The sequence below is a fragment of the Coenobita brevimanus genome, chromosome 52, assembly GCF_032717465.1.
Source record: "Coenobita brevimanus isolate Jiangsu-jjx chromosome 52, ASM3271746v2, whole genome shotgun sequence".
NCBI lineage: Eukaryota > Metazoa > Arthropoda > Malacostraca > Decapoda > Coenobitidae > Coenobita > Coenobita brevimanus.
Window position 1 is genome coordinate 39,149,044 of NC_137005.1, and position 18,560 is coordinate 39,167,603.

General features: G+C 44.3%; 1 protein-coding gene across 1 annotated transcript; it reads left to right on the forward strand.

Moving 5' to 3' along the window:
* The first annotated feature begins 8,016 nt into the window (after positions 1-8,016).
* On the forward strand, positions 8,017-12,624 carry LOC145400538 (uncharacterized). Its single transcript, XM_080273059.1, has 3 exons — positions 8,017-8,124; positions 9,758-9,864; positions 11,104-12,624. The coding sequence occupies exons 1-3, from the start codon at positions 8,091-8,093 to the stop codon at positions 12,622-12,624; spliced, it is 1,662 nt and encodes a 553-aa protein (XP_080129185.1). The 5' UTR covers positions 8,017-8,090.
* The last annotated feature ends 5,936 nt before the right edge of the window (positions 12,625-18,560 follow it).

Sequence of the window (18,560 nt, forward strand, 5' to 3'; positions counted from 1 at the left end):
CCTCCTCTCCTGTCTTCTCTCACCCTGATCCCAATCCTATTTATCTACACCCCATCTCCACCCCTGTTCCTCCTTGTTACCCCCCTCCCTCCCTCTTGCCGGCTCCAGTTCAGCAATTAGCTTGACTACCACACACCAATTTGACTTCAAATGACCTAAAACTTTGTCAAAATGCATAATGTAGCACAATATTTACCTGTAGATACATTAGCAATACTTCAAAAGAAAAATATGAAAGTTTTAAGACCCGACTGTGATGTCTCGGGTTCAACAAGGTGAGACAAGTGTATTTCTACCGTCTACGCTATATATACACTCTCAAGCACTACTCTTACCCACAGAAAGTTCGGTATTATCAACGTACCAAGGATAAACTACAAATCAAAAGTATCAGCATTTGCCTCATTTTTAGACACTGATCTGCAGCGCTAGTCGTCACACCCCCTCCCTCCCATGGTCAGGTGCTCACTGATCCATCCGCGCAGACTGCAGAGGCAATGGACTCGTATTAGTGATGCCACTGTATCCGCATTCTGGTTTAAGCATGAATTTCTGTTTTTCATCCTCTATAATCAGGCATTAAGAAGACTGATATTTGTGCATGTGAATATAGGATAATTATTCTTTCATCTCGCACTGAAATTATTGATGTTTGTGTTTATTAATGCACGATGGTATTCAATTTAGAAAAGACCCCAGAGCTGAAAGGTTAAGGCCAGTTATTATAAACCCCTTCAGAATCTTGACACATTTTGCTCTTACTCAGACTATTGTATTCAGATTTTGAGAGAATTTTAAAGTGAAGAACATGGAAAGTCACTATTGATTATTCAGGATCACGGTGTCTTAAGTATGAAGATTTTTTGTTTTAGTACCACCAATTTTTGTTTCTCTCTGGAAAGGAGGTAGGCCGAAAAACAATTCCTGAGTAAAATCGCAGAATGACGGTCATGGGACAATAGTCATCGAGGAGTTAAAAAAAAAAAAAAAAATGCTAGGGGAACGCATTGATCAGCACTCGAAACCGGAAGAGCCCGAGACCTAATTACTGTGCCGGTCAGACTCTTGGAATAAGTCTGTTCCCCCCCTCCCCCCGTCGCCGTTCACCCCATATCGTAAGCAGTGACCTGGATGTGACACTGATTTTGGTTGTATTTTGGGGGGAAGATGGAAAAAAAATAAATAAAAAAATAAATAAAACAATAACAATTGTCTGCCTAAACAACCCTTGTGGAATCAATAAGCCTTAGTTTAAGCCTCTTTCTTTTCTGAATTTTCTGCTCTTCCTCTTTCTTGTTCTTGTTTTTCTTGTTCTTCTTCGTCTCTTGCTTCCTTGATGCCAGAGCTCTTTTCCATTTCTCTCTGACAACCGCGAGACGATGTTACTTAGCTAGTGAGTGGCTCTGCTATACTCGTTTCACCTTAACTTGGTCCAAATTTTCGTCATTTTGCAACTTAGTTCACGTACCTCAGTGGCTGAAGATAACATTAGTACGGGTCTACATCATTCCCATACCACTTCTTCGTGACAAGCACCATATTCTTGTATCAGTCTTTTTATAACAATTCAGCAATTAAGATGGACAGGTGGCAATTTTAGGCCATGTTAGAGTGAATAGAGTATTGTTTCAACTCTCATAACTTTTTTCGACTCCAGGCGAATAACATCGTCTGACGTTAAATGGAAGAAAATACTTGAGTTATGCTGACCATGAGAGGGGTACTGGTTGACGGAATTAACACTCTCAGGTTCGTATATTCACCTGACATTGCCTGAATAAAATACTAGACCTGTTCTGACCATGAGAGAGCAAATAAATACTCACAGGCTTCATTTATTCACCCTCAGCTGAATATATCTGTTTCGGGTTAGCTGGAAAAATAAATATTCATATACTAGAGCTGTGCCGATCGTAAGGGGGTAGATGGTGTAACACTCTAAGGCTTCTTTTACTTCTCACCTCGAGGTATTATGATCATGTGAGGGGTAATTCAAGCCTTCCTCTTCTTAATACAGTCAACACTAACTCTCTCACGCTTGGAGAAATTCTACCACCGACTAGTTTTGCAGGTAAGAGCGCATCATAGCAGACCGATAGTGTCAATGCTATCATTATTAACTCTGATGGTCCGCACAGCTCTATACTCGTTTTACCTTAACTTGGCCTAAAATTATCACTTGTTCATTCTTAATGCTGAGTTGTCAAAGCAGATTAACACTAGAATATGATGCTAGCCACGAAGAAGTGTCACGAAAAGAACATGCATCCATCTTTTATACTGAGCTACATGAAATACGCTGCAACAGGATGAAAAATCTCGGTCAAATGAAAGAGGAAGTATAACATTGCATTCCTGCTTACGCCAAATTATTTTATGCAGCTAAGAGTGTATCGCTGGAGCCTGAGAGAGTTTACAGCGTCACCATTAACTTTCGCATGATCGGAGTAACTCTAGTATTGCATTCCACCTGACACCAGATGAGTTTGTTCAGCAATGAGTGCAGGGTAAGAGACTGCGAGGGTTAATTTTTCAGTCACGTTTCATGCTCAGCGACCCCATTGAAGGACGCTCCGGCCGTGTTGAGAGTCGAAGTGCGGCAGATTAAGGGACGAATAAAAGTTACTTGCCATGTGAAGCGTCGGAAAGTGTGTGTACCAATGCATGGCTTGGGTACGGAAGTCTGGTTTAGCTTAGCATCACGGAAGTCTACGATTATAAGCCTGGAGATCACGAGGAATGACCACCAGATTCTGAACCCTGAAATCTTTGCTAATACGAGAATCTGACTCTATTGGAAAGTGATTTTATGAAGGTGGGTGATTAGATGGCATCATGCAGGCGGCCGTTCACGTGTACAGTAACTGCGGTACACGTGCACTCCTGATGTAGTTTCTGCTCATCTCATCCTGTCCCTGGCTAGAAGGAAGTCCCAGCTAAGGTATCTCACCGACTGAAGACCTGTTGTCGTGTGTTAAAGAGACAGTTCTAAGCTTTGTTAAACCGCACGAGAACAGCTGACGATGACACTGTAAAGGTTCGTTTACACGATCAGTCTTGAACCATGATTTCGAAACATGGGAAAAAAAAAATAAAATAAAATAAAAAGCCGAGTTCGGGCAGTCACTGTGTAGACAGAATCGCTGATCACAAATCCTTCCCAGGCAGTCACGTGTAGGATCCTAACAGGGACGTGGCCATGTAATGTGCATCCTTGCCACACCACACAGACGCGGTAGTTAAAAGCTACGATGGGCGTAGTGCCGTCACCTACACTTTCCATCAGTGACCAGGAGGTCAAGGTCACTGTCTGTGTGGAAAAACACATTAACACTGCAACTTACCGAACAGCATAGGGACAAGCCATATCTATGGCAGGCCACAAATGGTAGATGCAGGAATAGAAACATAAGCTCATAGGGAACGGTACAATTATGTGAAATTGGTAAATCCTATGTGCAAACCTGGTATTTTCAGGAAGAATATGTACAATACGTAGTCGACACTGAATAAAAATAAATACTAAAAACAGGTCTTCGTTAGGTGTAAAACCCTGGCTAACGACAGGGTTTCCTGTAGAGAGTAGACAGTAATACCAGTTGAACAGGGTGGTACTTCAAGGATGGATGGAAAGCTGGTGACACGTGTGCGTACTTCGGAGGACAATTTGATACCAGGGATGAAAAAGTTTGATGGGAGAGGAGATGGAGGAACAACAACGAAAGTATTCTGAACATGGTTTGATGGAATAATCTGAATAAAATTATGCTCTATTAGAGGAAGGAACAGCTTCAGAACCGCGTGAGAAGAAAAGAGGAAGGAAGGACGGAAGAAGCAAAGTAGAGCATAGATCAGAGTAAAGAAAGCTGGTGATGACTTCCAGAACAGTACGTATTCTTGGCGCTGCATTCTCACCATAGCGCCTTATCGTGACTAATATAATAATCCAGTGTTATTCTCCTGCTATAGGTCAGCATTCGAGATGGAGAGGTGGTAATTTTGCTCCTAGTTAAGCTGAAAGAGTATAGTTCAGTTAAATCATGCTATTTATAACCGATACATATAAGGTTCATCATAGTTTCTCAGATAGATAGATAGATACAGAGAGAGAGAGAGAGAGAGAGAGAGAGAGAGAGAGAGAGAGAGAGAGAGAGAGAGATTTGGGAATCATTTCTGGGACAGTACATTTGCGGATTACGTAGTTGTTATCCTCTGCAATATATGTGTCTAATAAAAACACCTTTTCTTCTATAACCTTCTCTCTCTCTCTCTCTCTCTCTCTCGTTTTGCCACGACATAAAAGAGTGGCTGGGGTACTACTGATTCATATCCTGTGATGTGAAGCCATGCTTCCGGGGACTTGATCTGTGAATGGATAAGAGTGTGGCCCATTCTTTTGGTCAGACTTTTCTTGGTTCTCAATGTCAGCTTTTTTTTTTTTTCTCTTGCTCACACCATCCTTAGGAGGGAAAAAGAGGTGTGGAAGGGGATGATGATGACGACGACGATGATGATGATGATGATGATGATGATGATGATGATGATGATGAAGATGATGATGATAATGGTAAACGTCTCTCGGAACACGTTCTTATTTCCCCTTAATTGTATTCGAGTACCACACAGAGGAAGCCCTTTTCACCTCAATACCCAGACAGGTTAGGTCAGGTTAGGTTAAATTAGTTATTATTGATTTGCGAGGGAAACACATAGAATAAAAGTTTCCTCTATCGGTGAGTTATATCCAGTACATCTCGGCTGTAATAGTGAAATCCATGAATGTACTGCCCTAACTCGAACCACCAAGCTGTGTGCTGTCCTACCTTCAATGAAATGGCTACCCCATATCTACATTAGCCAGAAAAACAACATATACGAGTACAATAAGAGATGAAAAACTATGTGGGAACGTCTGCCTGCGTTTCATGAGGCTCTTGGACCAAAACCGAAAAGAAGCCTAGATATGCCCTTAAAAGGACCCTAAACAAGGGAATCTAGTCCAGTGGAGTTCTAGAAAGGCCTCTGTAGGCTCTAGGGAAGATGAAAAGGCTAATTTCAAGTCAATCCCTTAGTAAGTACAGTAATTCAGTAAGATTATCTTTTCTACGCCGTCCCCTGGGAGGGTTCGGCAAAAATTTACCGAGATTAGAGCATAGGGGAGGATGGGGTGTGTGGGGTGAGGTTGATAGGTGGGATGAGGGTGATAGGTGGGGTGTGTGGGGTGAGGGTGATAGGTGGGGTGTGTGGGGTAAGGGTGATAGGTGGGGTGTGTGGGGTGAGGGTGATAGGTGGGGTGTGTGGGGTAAGGGTGATAGGTGGGATGTGTGGGGTGAGGGTGATAGGTGAGATGTGTGGGGTAAGGGTGATAGGTGGGGTGTGTGGGGTAAGGGTGATAGGTGGGATGTGTGGGGTGAGGGTGATAGGTGGGATGTGTGGAGTAAGGGTGATAGGTGGGATGTGTGGGGTGAGGGTGATAGGTGGGATGTGTGGAGTAAGGGTGATAGGTGGGATGTGTGGGGTGAGGGTGATAGGTGGGATGTGTGGGGTGAGGGTGATAGGTGGGGTGTGTGGGGTGAGGGTGACTGAGTCTTCATTTCTCAATCACACGACGAGGGATGCAAAGTCAGGTTGATGCAAATGTCAACACGAGCTACATACAGTGACTGCGGGATGTGAAGGGAGGCCTAATATGATGAACGGAGAGGCAGGGAGTGTTTAAGGCTTAAAATTAATGTATATGAACGTGAGTACTGTGACTCCGGGTACGTTGACCATATACCGCGTCTTCTTGGCCCTTCACCTACAATCTCTCCGTCTTGAATGCTGAGCTGTAACAAGACATTAGCACTAGAAACTGATGCTAGTCACGAAGAAGTGCTATGAAAATGATGTATAGCCGTTCTGTTGTCTTATTTTGCCATTATGCTGTAACGAGACTGACACTAGAATATGGGGCTAGTCACGAAGAAGAGTTATGGAAATGATATAGAGCCGTAGCAATGCTTTATTCCTCTAAAGAGCTGCAATAAGAGAGTTACGCTAGAATATGGTGCTAGTCACGAAGAAATGGCATGTAATGGATATCCTGGAGCGTCGGTACCGTATTGTCTATTCTGCCAGTGAACTGTAACAAGATATTAACATTAGAATACGATGTAATTCATGAAGGGGTGCTTTACAAAGGATATGGAGTCGTAATATTGTCTAATTCCGCCACTTAGCTGTAACAGTATATTAACAGTAGAACATCGTGCTTGTCTGCTAGTCACGGAGAATTGCTATGGAAAGGATGTAGAGCCGTAATATTGTCTTATTCTTCCACTTGGCTGTAAGAAGAGACTGTCATTAAAACATGATCACAAAAAAAAGTGCTACAGAATGGATGTAGAGCCGTAGTAACGTCCTATGTCACTGAATTACGAGATATAAGCTGCAAAAGGACACCAAGTATAATGTCCCTTGAGTTTGTGTTTTCACGTTTCTGGGTCACGTCTATCGCCTTTATGACACTGAGATGAAGTTAGGTTGGTGAAGGAGACGCACGAGAAGGTGGAGACGGTGGTGGTTGTGGTGGTGATGAATTAAGGGGGGTCAGTTTTAAGAAGGACTTCAAGGTTCCTCACACAAGGCACAAATCAAACAGAGGTTGCTGACCTGTTGATGGGGCACGCATGGGAGGGAATCTATTTACTTATCTGTCAGTCAGTCAAACAATCAGTCTCTCTATCTATCTATCTGTCTATCTGCGTGTCTGTCTACACACACACACACACACACACACACACACACACACACACACACACACAAGTAAATACATATACATACATACATACTGCAGAGAGAGAGAGAGAGAGAGAGAGAGAGAGAGAGAGAGAGAGAGAGAGTCAGTCCGGCAGGGGTTTCAATTACTTCAGTACAACGACGCCATGTTATCTGATCTTATTCTTGCTGCTTCAGATGAATTTTGATGAATCTTGGAAAGGCCTCACGCATTCAGGCTGTGGCTGAGCATGGACGCGTGGGATATAAGGAAGCAACACACTCAGGCTCTTTGCACTCACTCTCAGGTGGTATAATATAATCTGGAACAGAATACAAGAGCTGCACCAAGCATGACAGGGTTAACAGTATCAGCATCAACACTCTCGGGTTCCTACACTCACACTAATACATTCGTCTAGTGTTAGCTGGGATGAAATAGAGTTGTCCCCACCATGAGTGCTAACCTCATGTCCAGTGTCGCATTTTTGGGTTATTCCTACTGTTACCTTACGATTATATTCACTTTTCAAACTGAAGGGGTTAGATTCAGCCTTCATTAACCCCTTCACTGCAACACGTCTCTTGTAAGCTGGATAAAATCGTCTGTTGGTCACATGAATAATAGGCAAAAATACGTTATCGGACCAAAGGGGTTAATATTAAACCTGCGTGACTACTCAAGTATTATCAAAGATTTATCAGAATTATACGGAACCTACAACAGGGACAAAAGTTAGCTTAACAATCCACTGCATCTTTTTCACAATTAGGGCATGTCCGTCACCTTCCTCCTTGACGTATCATATAAAACAGAAACACATATGGACAGGGAAACGTACCAAGCCTCCCTCATCTTAGGAATATCGGCCACCAGAGGAGAGTAAGAAGCAAAAAGAAAAACAAAAAGAAAAAAAGGTGAAATGTTAGAGCCCTCTTAGCATCTAGAACGTAGGTAGGTACGCAACACCTGACCAAATTGCAAGAAATAATCAAAATAGTAAAGTAGAACACAGCTAAATATACTTACCTATTGGCTGCTTAATTTTAAAAATCTAAATAACGTAAAATGGTAGCCTTATATTTCCGTATCTTCCACGCATTTTATGATAATTCGATGAACTTAATCTGGTTGACGTCACGAGCATAATCCGGGGAGTGGAGAAGCTCCGCCCCTTCCACCGGGCGGACATTATAAGAACAGCCTTCCCTCAGCGAAAAGCTTCAGTCGACGCTAAGCCAGCGTTGTGGGGAAGACTGCCCTTTATCATCGAATCAGCTGGTCTTTGATAGTTATTTCCTTAGCTGTTTTCACGCGACACTGGGAAACCATGGCATCGAAGGAAAGAAGGGAGTCTATCAAAGGTATGCTTTGAAGCTTGTTATTGTTTTAGTGTGTGGGTATTATTTATGCATATAAATAAATATCTAAATATCTATCTATCTACAGCTTCGGGTATAAATGTTCATTTGCATGTTATAATGTGTAGAAAAATAATAGAACACTATTAAAGCAACAAATTTTCTTAGTTTTCTCTGACTTATTACCTACATTTCTCTTACTGTTACATTTACATAATTCCACTCTGAACGAGTCCACCATCTTCCCTCGTTCCCATCAAAATCCTCTCTCTCTCCCAAGTCATACCCGTTATCTTCCACATCTTTAGCTATCATATCCTTCACATCACCTCTTAGACTCTAACCATACAGCAACACACACTGCATACTGTTCCATATTTCCATCCAATAACTACCAAGCCCTAACCACGTTGCTGAGTTTCCCTCGTTCATGCTTGTCCCATCCTTCACATCACCTCTCGTTGACAACCACACACTGCTTATTCTTCTACATTCCTGGCGATCACATTCTTCATATCACCTCTCAGATCCTAACCACACACTGCTACCTTCACATTCCTATCTACTCAGTATGTCATCCTCTGTGCTAACTTTCAGATCTCAGCCACTTCATTTTCTTTCACTCTCCTAGCTGTGTCCCATCCTTCACAAAACCTCCCAGATCTTACCCACATTCCGCACATTCTCCCACATTCCGATCTTTCACAACCCATTTCAGACCCTAACCTCACCCCAGTTATTCTTCCATACTTCACTGTCGATTCGGACACAGCCTAACCACATCATCCCAACATGATTAGAACTGATCCAAAGAAGACAACAGAGGAGTTAGAACACAGCTGGTTAGTGTTTTATTAAGAAGCAACAGCAGCAAGTCTTCCTCTGTCCTAACCTTCCTATAAACAACCCTTTGAAACCCAGCCGCAACCTCCATTTTTTAAAAATCTGGATACGACTGGTCAGTATAATTCTGCACGACATTTTTGCAGAGTACGACGATATGAGAATGACCTAAGCAACACAGCAGAGTGTGGCAAGGTGTAACAAGGAAAATAAATCGCTTAGGGAGAGGTGTTAGAGCCCTAGCACACCCTCCATTTCAGTCACATTCCAAGCTCTTGTCACCAACTTCCCACAACCTTCTCTTACTCATCCACACTCTTCAGGGTCTCTCATTCCCACAGTCTAACCATAACACTCCAGCCTCTATCACATCCCTAACTCGATTGCATCCTTCATACCACCTCTCAGAACCGAACCACATCATGCACGTTTAGCAGTGTCGAGGCTGGAATGGGAGACTTCTTTACACATCTTCCATAGCGATTTATTTTGTCAGACTGTAATATTATCTTCTGTTATTTATCTGTTCAATATTGATTAAGTTTGAATTATTAGCATACAAGATGGTGCCAAGGTGAAACAGGCGCAATAAATAGCTGGGGAAGAGGTGTTGCGGAATCTCCAGTACCAACGAGAGGTGTCATTCAGTCTACGTTTTCTTGTCACACTTATTCAGCCCCTCACATTTCTTCACACACAACCATCCCCCACCCCCCACACACACACATGCAAGCCAACCCATTCATCCCTCCTTCCCCTTGACCCCGTGTAACCTCCTGCGTCTATGTGGCAGGGTGGCGAGATGTGGCGTGCCGTAAGTCCGCCTCTACGCTTCGCCATGCAGGACAGACTCGAGCCACTGCACTACTGTCCCACTGCATAGCCTCCGCACCAGCCTCGGTAAGTCCACCAGTTTTAAATGCTGGAGCATATCTAGGAAGGGTCCGGTCAATTAGCCACTCCTTAAGATTTTCACACGCAAGGTGGTTCACTCATGTAAAGTCTCAAATAGTGCTTCATTTTTGTTCCCTACTGATTTGCACATGCAACGTGCTTCACTCTAGCGATGCCCCATAAGGACCTGCAACTGCCTAGAACTTCTGCATCTTTTAACTCTTTCGTTTCCGACGAGAAAACTATATTATTTCTGGTTATGTCAGCTTTTTACACTCATGCTTTCAGATGTCAGACGATTTTATTCAACTTTGGTAAGATATCTCTAGGCTGTAGGACTTAGAAAGGGGCTGCAGTGCTGTCAGCTCAGCAAGACAAATGACACCTTTAAGAAGGCCACCCACCCTAACCGTACCCACCACCCTAACACATCACAGAAAGGTGCCCCCGGTCTTTTGATACACGCCCCTCAGGCGCACCCCAGATGCAAACCACTAGCTTAACAGACACATCCCAGACGTACACCAAACACACCACCCATACCGTCCACCCCTCAACACCCCTCCCTAAGAGTGACACACAACACTCTGTGGCTGCAACTTGGCAGATTTCGCACATTGAAATGACTGACTGAGTGAGCGAGTGTTACTGTTAGAGACGCACTGGTCTGGTCTCCCACAACCCCGTGGATTTTTTTATGGGCTATTGAGAAAATGTTATTGAAATCGTCTTATACCATTTCGTTGCAAAGGGATGCCCTTGGATTTACAAAATCGTTCTGACTTTTGGTCACATAGAGTTAAAGGTTTCATTTTTTCTTCACTCTTCGTATATATACTCCTTAACCTAAGTACATTATTATCTCTGCTGGATTCGTAATAAATGTTACTCCCAGCTCTACTTTTTTTATTTTTTGACACACTGCTCATCCTCTATCCCCTATCACTGATTGGAGGAAGTTTGAGTTAGAGTTACGCACCGAAGCAAGATCTGTTGCCCTTGTTCGAAGCTTTGGTAGACTACACGAGAACCACTGTCATCATTAGCTGCTTCTGATGTAGTCTTATAGAGCTTTCTATTACAGCCAAAGTACAGCGCAGCAGGTCTTTGGTGTGAAACTCTGGCTATGATTTCCCTCCAACCAGTGGTGGCGGCAGAGGGTGAGCAAAAACCATGGCTTGCAAGTGTACAAAAACAACACAAGGTGGTGATGGGGAGCTTCAGTGGGCATTATTTCTGTTGCAGGAACTGAGTGCAGTGTGTGGTGTGCTACGTGAGAGTCTGCCTATCAATGTGCGGACCAGCCTGCTGAGTGAGGTCCTGTCGGGCCACACCACCTCCACTGACCCTGACCTCACCGTGCGTTATGTTCTCTTCAGTCTCCTCTCAGATGTTACTCGGATCCAACTTAAGTGTGAGGAAGTCCAGCAGAGTGAGGAAGGTGCAGCGAGTGAACCAGTGAGAGTTGAGGAGTTTAGTGACGTGATGGAGGAGGTAGAGGCAGCCGGTGACCTCAGCCTGGAATCCCTACACCTGGACGGGATATCACTCCCCCCCGGCCTACTGTCCTTAGTGCTCCAACACTCACCTCACCTACACAGCCTCCGAATCTCCGGTGAACTGTGCAGTGAAGTACTCAGTTACCTCAAGAGTCACTCAGCGCCCTCCCTGCACACACTGACCCTGCACACCACATCCTCGACTGGTGTTACTGATGAGGACGTGGTAAGTGCTTTGGTGACTCCACATGCTGACCTCTCCATCATGGGCCAGGTTCTGTGCACCAGCGGCAGCCTCACAGACTTTGGACCTGTGCGGATGCCTGGCCTCAGATATCTCAGTGTCGTGACTCCTTCTGCCTCAATTGGAGGGGCGCTCATTCTCCTCCATGCCCTTAGAAAACTCAGCTATTTTCACTACACCTGGATCTGTCCTGTTGCTGAATCTCTTCTCATCCTGAGGCAAGTGTCTCCTTCCTCCACTACACCCTTCTCTCTCCAACACCTCGACCTCTCCGTGCCATCAGAAGACACCTTGAACTATATAGTAAGTCTCTGTCCACACCTGCACAGACTGGAGATTGAAAGTGTTGACCCAGACCTCGAGTCTCTCCATATACTGTCTGGGTTGCCGCAGCTGTCCACACTACACCTGAGCATGGTCCCTGAGGAAGTTGTTCTGTCTGCACTGGAAACTGTTGGTGATCACTTGATGGACCTAAAGCTCGAATTTGAAGCGTGTACATTCCACCCTATGTCCACTACTACTTTGGCCAGGATTCAGAACAACTGTTCACACCTTAAAAACTTTGAACTCCTGCATGTGAACATTGATGTCGATTCTGGTGAGACCCAAGCCTCTAGTCAAGCGAAGGATAAGCCACGGGCGCCAGCCTTCCCTGAGTTGGAGCGGCTGGTACTGAATGGCTCCGTGGCCCGCCCCTCCGTGCTGACCAGCTTGCTGAACCAAAACTCCTCACTGAGATCACTTGTCTTGGACGTGAACCAGAACGCAGTCACTGACGACGTCATAGTCACCCTCCTCCACAGAAACGACATGCTCCATTTGGCTTCAGTGTTTTTAGGTGCAGGATGCATTTCCACCTTCCCGTTCTTCTGCCTCCTCTCCCTCCCCTCACTCTCAAGCCTCTCACTCGACCTCAGGCGGTTTCCATTCATCTCCGAGCCGACCTTCAAGAAACTTCAACAGGACCTCGAAGACGGCAACTATCAGTGTGTTTTGAAAAACGTTGAGAGGGAAGACTGAAATCTGGTTCATTACCAAACAACGACCCATGTACATACCACGTGACTATTTATTTTGCATCATACATAAATACTTGCTTTTTGTAAGTGGCTTATGCATATATACCAAATTTTGGTCTTATTTTCTTAGTCTAGTCATGCTTTCTTACAAGATTTGGTAAGCATGACTCAAACGGCCTATTGCAGTTCTCCTTGTTTCAGTAACTCCAGTTTCATACTGTATTTCCTAATCATCATCATCATCACATCATCACCACCACCACCACCACCATTATCATCATGATCACCACCACCACCATCATCGCCACCACCACCATTATAATCATCACCACCACCATTTTCACTATCATCATAACATCCCACGTGCCTCAACTGTGGGGAGATTCATATCACTGCTCTTTGATCAGATTAGTAACACTGATAAGTGGAGAAAACTATAGCCTAAAGTACTTTCACAGCCAAAGGTACGCCGACATTTCCCTGCTGGCCCCGATAGATCTGGCATGAAATATTTTTATGTAGCAGCAGTATGAAGCACGCAACGAAAGAGTATGAGAAGGAAGGACACTGGCTGACGTTCTTTTCTGGCAGGGAATTATCGGCGAACTTTTGATGCGTTTAAGAGATGCATAAGGGTGGAGAAAGCTGCCTCCCTTTTCACTGTTGTACGAGGGACAAAGGTGCTTACACCACCAATGCTGGGCGGCCGGAACGTCACTCCCTATACCAATACAAACGGAGAGGGCGCCCCAAGTCCCTTCAATCATGTAACTTTATTCAGAATGGCATAGTGGCAGTACTTGTGCAGGATGGCATCTCGCCCACCCTGTATGTGAAAAACCATCGCAATTAACTTTGATCTGAGTATGCGTTGTGTTTTGGGCGTGTATTGAACGGGAAGCACAAAACGAAAGCGATTTTGAGACAGCATGTTAACCAGACGGCGTCATTTTTATTTCGTTTGTCACTACTAGGATAATCTCTTCATCTTTTAGAGACTTTGTGGAGAAGGTGGTCAGCAGAAACCAGAACTGACCACATCACCTCAAAAAGTCTATCACACACACACACACACACACACACACACACACACACACACACACACACACAGAAAGACTGGTGATGGCAATAATAAAATGAAAATACGTCAATGTAGTGAAGTCGGTAAAATTAAATGGTAAAACGATTTGTGTTGTGTGTAGATCAATAAACCTCAAGCGTAACTGAGTGTGTATTTGTTTTTATATCCCTCAGATGTGTGTATGAGAGGGGTGTGTGTGATCTGGGAGCAGGGCACTGAGATGGAGGGGGACAGGGCGACATGGAGGCGATTTGTTTGTGGCCACCAATTACGGGATTAAGGAGTCAGGCAGTAGATAGATAGACAGATGTGTATATTCTTAAAATGTACACAATATAGCCTTGTTGTGGCCCTATATTTATAAAGTGAGCCCAGTCCCCGTTCTCTGAAGCCACCATCATGCTTTTAGGGGACAGGAAGGGAGCTGAGGGACGTTTCTATAACCGGAAAGTGGAACTGCCGGATCATATCGGTGGCAACACGTGAAGGCGTGCCTCTGCCGTACCCAAATAGTCCTGATGTGTGTGTGTGTGTGTGTGTGTGTGTGTGTGTGTGTGTGTGTGTGTGTGTGTGTGTGTGTGCTGAAAATTTATATAGATTTAAAAATCGGGGAGATGTTGGACCGAAATTTTGAATTAAGAGAGACGCCTTCACGTGGTGGCATCGAACTAACCAGGCGGATCCACTGCCTGGTTATACAAACGTCCTTCAGATACGTCCCTATCCCCCGAAAAGAGGATGGTGGACGGCTGAAGGATAACGCAAGTCAGCAGTCCACTGGGATCACTTTTGAAATGAACCTGGCACCGCAACAGCCGAAACAAGACATCATGGGTGTGGAGGAAAGAGGGAAGAATGGAGGGAGAAGAGAAACGGAGGAAGGAAAAAAAAAAGACAAGGAAGGAAAAAAAAAAAGCGTACTTGTGGAGGAAAAGGGGAAACTGGAAGGAAAGGAAAAGAGAAATGGAGGAAAGAGGGAAAGTAGGAGAAATGGAGGAAAGAGAGAAAACAGGAGAAATGGAGGAAAGAGAAATAGGAGAAATGGAAGAAAGAGGGAAAACAGGAGGAATGGAGGAAAGAGAAATAGGAGAAATGGAGGAAAGAGAAATAGGAGGAATGGAGGAAAGAGAGAAAACAGGAGAAATGGGGGAAAGAGGGAAAGCAGGAGGAATGGAGGAAAGAGAAATAGGAGAAATGGAGGAAAGAGGGAAAACAGGAGGAATGGAGGAAAGAGGAAAAACAGGAGGAATGGAGGAAAGAGAGAAAACTGAACAAAAAGGGACTATGTGGAGGAAAGATAAAAAAATGGAGAAAGGAAGGAGAGAGGGAAGAGAGAGAACAGTAGGAATGGAGGAAAGGGTGGGCAGAGAGAGAATGGAGGAAGGGGAAATGGAGGAAAGAAGGACTATGGGAGGAAAGAGGGAGGAAAAGAGGAAATGGAGAGAAACTAAGGGAGGGAATGGCAGTAAGAAGAGACGAACATGGAAGAAAGAGAAAAGAAAAGGAGGGAAAACATGAATGGCAAAAGAGAGAGAGAGAGAGAGAGAGAAACACAAAATTTAACACCATGCCTACAAATGGTCTAAGTTCCGGGTATTAAATTTTGACTCTGCCTTGTAACTTTGACCTGCGTTACTTTATTCTCAAAGTTCCTCATTCCTGTTTAGCTCTCAAATCTTTATATAAAATTTCATCCAGATCAAATTAAAATTGCTTGAGATGACCATGCTCTTTGACCTTAACCTCTGATCTATTGTTCTAAAAATCGGGTCCCTTCTTGCTTGGACGACCGTAATTCTTCAACCAAAATTAGCACAGATAGAAGATAGTGGTAGTGATGATGATGATGATGATGATGATTCAGTATGGATGACGTATGATCTTGTTCTTGCCACTCGCTCCATCACCACTCTCGTAACTAACACACATCCCCCTCCCCCCACAAATCACCGTGTTACATCACCTGTACCCAGCACTAAGGACGTGTGCACTCACCTCGCATATCACCCTTCCTCATACGTATCCTCGTCTTAATCTATCTTATAATCTATCTATTTATCTACCTCTCTGTCTGTCTCTGTCTCTGCCTGTCAGTCTGCGTATCTATTGCCAGGCGCCTTAATCCCGAAAGGAGTAGTCACAAACAAATCGCCTCCCAGACCCACATTTAGTTTATTTTGATCCAGATAGATTCAGCTGTTCGTTGAATATCTTGTTAACATACACAATCGATGAAAATAGTATCGCGTAGGTGGAGTACGATGATATCCGAAATGATCATATAGCTTGTGATGACCCAGGAAGATCAATCGCGTATCATCTGTTTATACATGCAATAACAATATCGACTGGAGAATGTCACGAGCAAGCGATATATGGAATCGTTATGTAGGCCTGTTTATCAGCGTGGGGAAAAACAATATAATCATCAAGCATTTTTCTGAACCCATCGATCGTGGTGTCAAGTTTTTCGCTCCAAAAATAAACCGATATATATATATTTTTTATAGACTGTACAGGCCATAAAAAAATTTTCGGCACCCTTACGGCACGATACATTATGCCACACCACACGAAGCATTCTGAATCAGCTCCTGAATTACGTTTCGTTGTTGATATCCCTAGCCAGTGTTGCTGGTGTGTGTCAGTTCGTCTGCTAATGATGAAATCCAGTGGGAGAGGGAGAGAGGTACAGGGGTGCCAACCACACCACGTATTCTCGCCGTCTGTAACAGTGATCGTTGCGAAGGGTATCAGAGCAAGGAGTGCCGAAAATTTTTTGAGAGGGTGTACATCCATCCAACCATCCATTCATCCATCCTTCCATCCGTCCGTCCATCCATACATACATACACAGAAAAAGGCTCGATCGCAACAATTACTTCTTCGGCGAGGCTAACTATAAGAACGTCGTTATACTGAAGGGTTAATTTACTCTCCCTCATCCCTTCCACTCAGCCTCAGTGTTGTCCTTGGGTATGAAAAGTGTGCCATTGGAGGCCTCTACGTGCCGGACGAGTGCAAACACCTGCTTAGGTCTTAATTATACCTTACAGCAAAAGGCTTCCTCTAGTCCCACCTCCCCCCTCAACATGCACACCCTACACATACATCCTACACACACACACACACACACACACGCACACAAAGTTAATGCAGCAGGATCAGTTTGACGGGATGACATCCTTAACTATGCACCTGCGTATCTTCCTGATTTATGGCAACGTTAATGATGTATGGTAAGCTATAGGAATGTTTCCCTCAGTCTCTCTCCTTCCCACCTTAGACGTAGTGAGGTAGGGCCCAGAACCAAGGAAAGAGGTATACAGAAGTGGGCGAAGTATCAACAGCATGCCTAATGAGATGGATTACGCAATCATCTATACATCAGTCACGCCTCCGAAATCCTGGCTTCATCTTACAGCTCTAACCGATTCTACATCAATCAATCAGTCAGTTTATCTATATGTACGTTTAGTTGCATTTCACACACACCTGCCGGATAAAATCAAATTATTCGTTAAAAATGGGATGGCAAACCTTTGTTATATATTTCTTCTATACTTCACCGAGCGTAATCAATCCCCAATCATTTTATTTACTTCAATGTTATATTTGCTCGAGGTTCACATTACGTTCCCCACGACACTTGCTTATAGGAAGGCTTACGTCTTATCTACAAACGCTTTCCTAGCCCAGACAACAGGCGTGTGGGTTACAACAACACGCTGTCGTCTGTTGAGGTCAGTGGCATCTCCATATGTGAGTAAGGGTATTATTGTGTCGTTAGAGAATAAGTACTGCAGCTCTCTCTCTCTCTCTCTCTCTCTCTCTCTCTCTGTATATATATAAAGCTTATTTGGAAAGCGTAGATAAAATAATGTAAATGCCCACTCCATCATTCATGTGGGTGTTTCCAAATGCTGCTTAAGCTTTAGGTGCAGTAAGTGAAGAATGTCCGTGTCTTTATTATACAGTGAAACATACACACACACACACACACACACACACACACACACACACACACACACACACACACACACACACACACACACACACACACACACACACACACACACACACACACACACACACACACGTGGCCTTCCGTGATGTGAGGTTCGGCTGGCTAAGAGACAGATAAGAGGAGAGTATGTCACGGTGAGAGCATGAATGGATGGAAGGAGGCAGTGAGAGGGAGAAGAGGGAGTGCAGGGATGAGAGGAAGACGGAAGACGGGGAAGAGAGAGAGAGAGGGAGAGAGAGAGTAAGAGAGGCTATGAAAGGGAAGATAGATACTTAGGAAATGAGGGGAAGAGAAAATAGTGAGGGGGTGGAAGTGTGTCGTGAGCGGATGGGAACGAGTGATGGAGTAAGTGGAAGAAAAGGGTAGTGAAGGGAAGAGGGAAAGTGGACGTGATGAAGAGAAGACAGGATAATGAGAGTATGGGAGAAAGGAGCGAGGGAAAGAAGAGGAAGTGAGGGAAACGCAGGGTAGTGAAGTGAGGGGAAAGGAAGGTCAGTAGACGGGAGAGGACGCTGAATAATGAGGGGAGAAACTTTTTTAATTACCTCAGCTCCCCTCATCTTCGCCACCTTATCTCACCTACCCAGGAGTGTGTCATCCCCCAGAGAGAAGCTGTCTGTCTATCTGTCTCTGTCTCTGTCTGTCTGTCTCGTATAGATTAACTGTGCCAAGCCATAAATCTCCTCACCTTTGGCTTATCGTTGGATTAGTGGCCACGTATGTTAGTTGAATCTGCCCCACCAGGTGACTCTGTACAGGCAAGTCACTGATGAGGCTGAGGCTGAGGCCGTGTTCCAGTCCTTCGGCATCTGTAGTGTTTTAGTCTTTT

Bases quoted from the DNA above. Each gene is read 5' to 3' on its own strand.
- LOC145400538 (XM_080273059.1), top strand. From the start codon at position 8,091: ATGGCATCGAAGGAAAGAAGGGAGTCTATCAAAG. The intron at 8,125-9,757 runs GTATGCTTTGAA...TCTATGTGGCAG, and splicing joins AAGAAGGGAGTCTATCAAAG to GGTGGCGAGATGTGGCGTGC. The intron at 9,865-11,103 runs GTAAGTCCACCA...TTTCTGTTGCAG, and splicing joins TAGCCTCCGCACCAGCCTCG to GAACTGAGTGCAGTGTGTGG.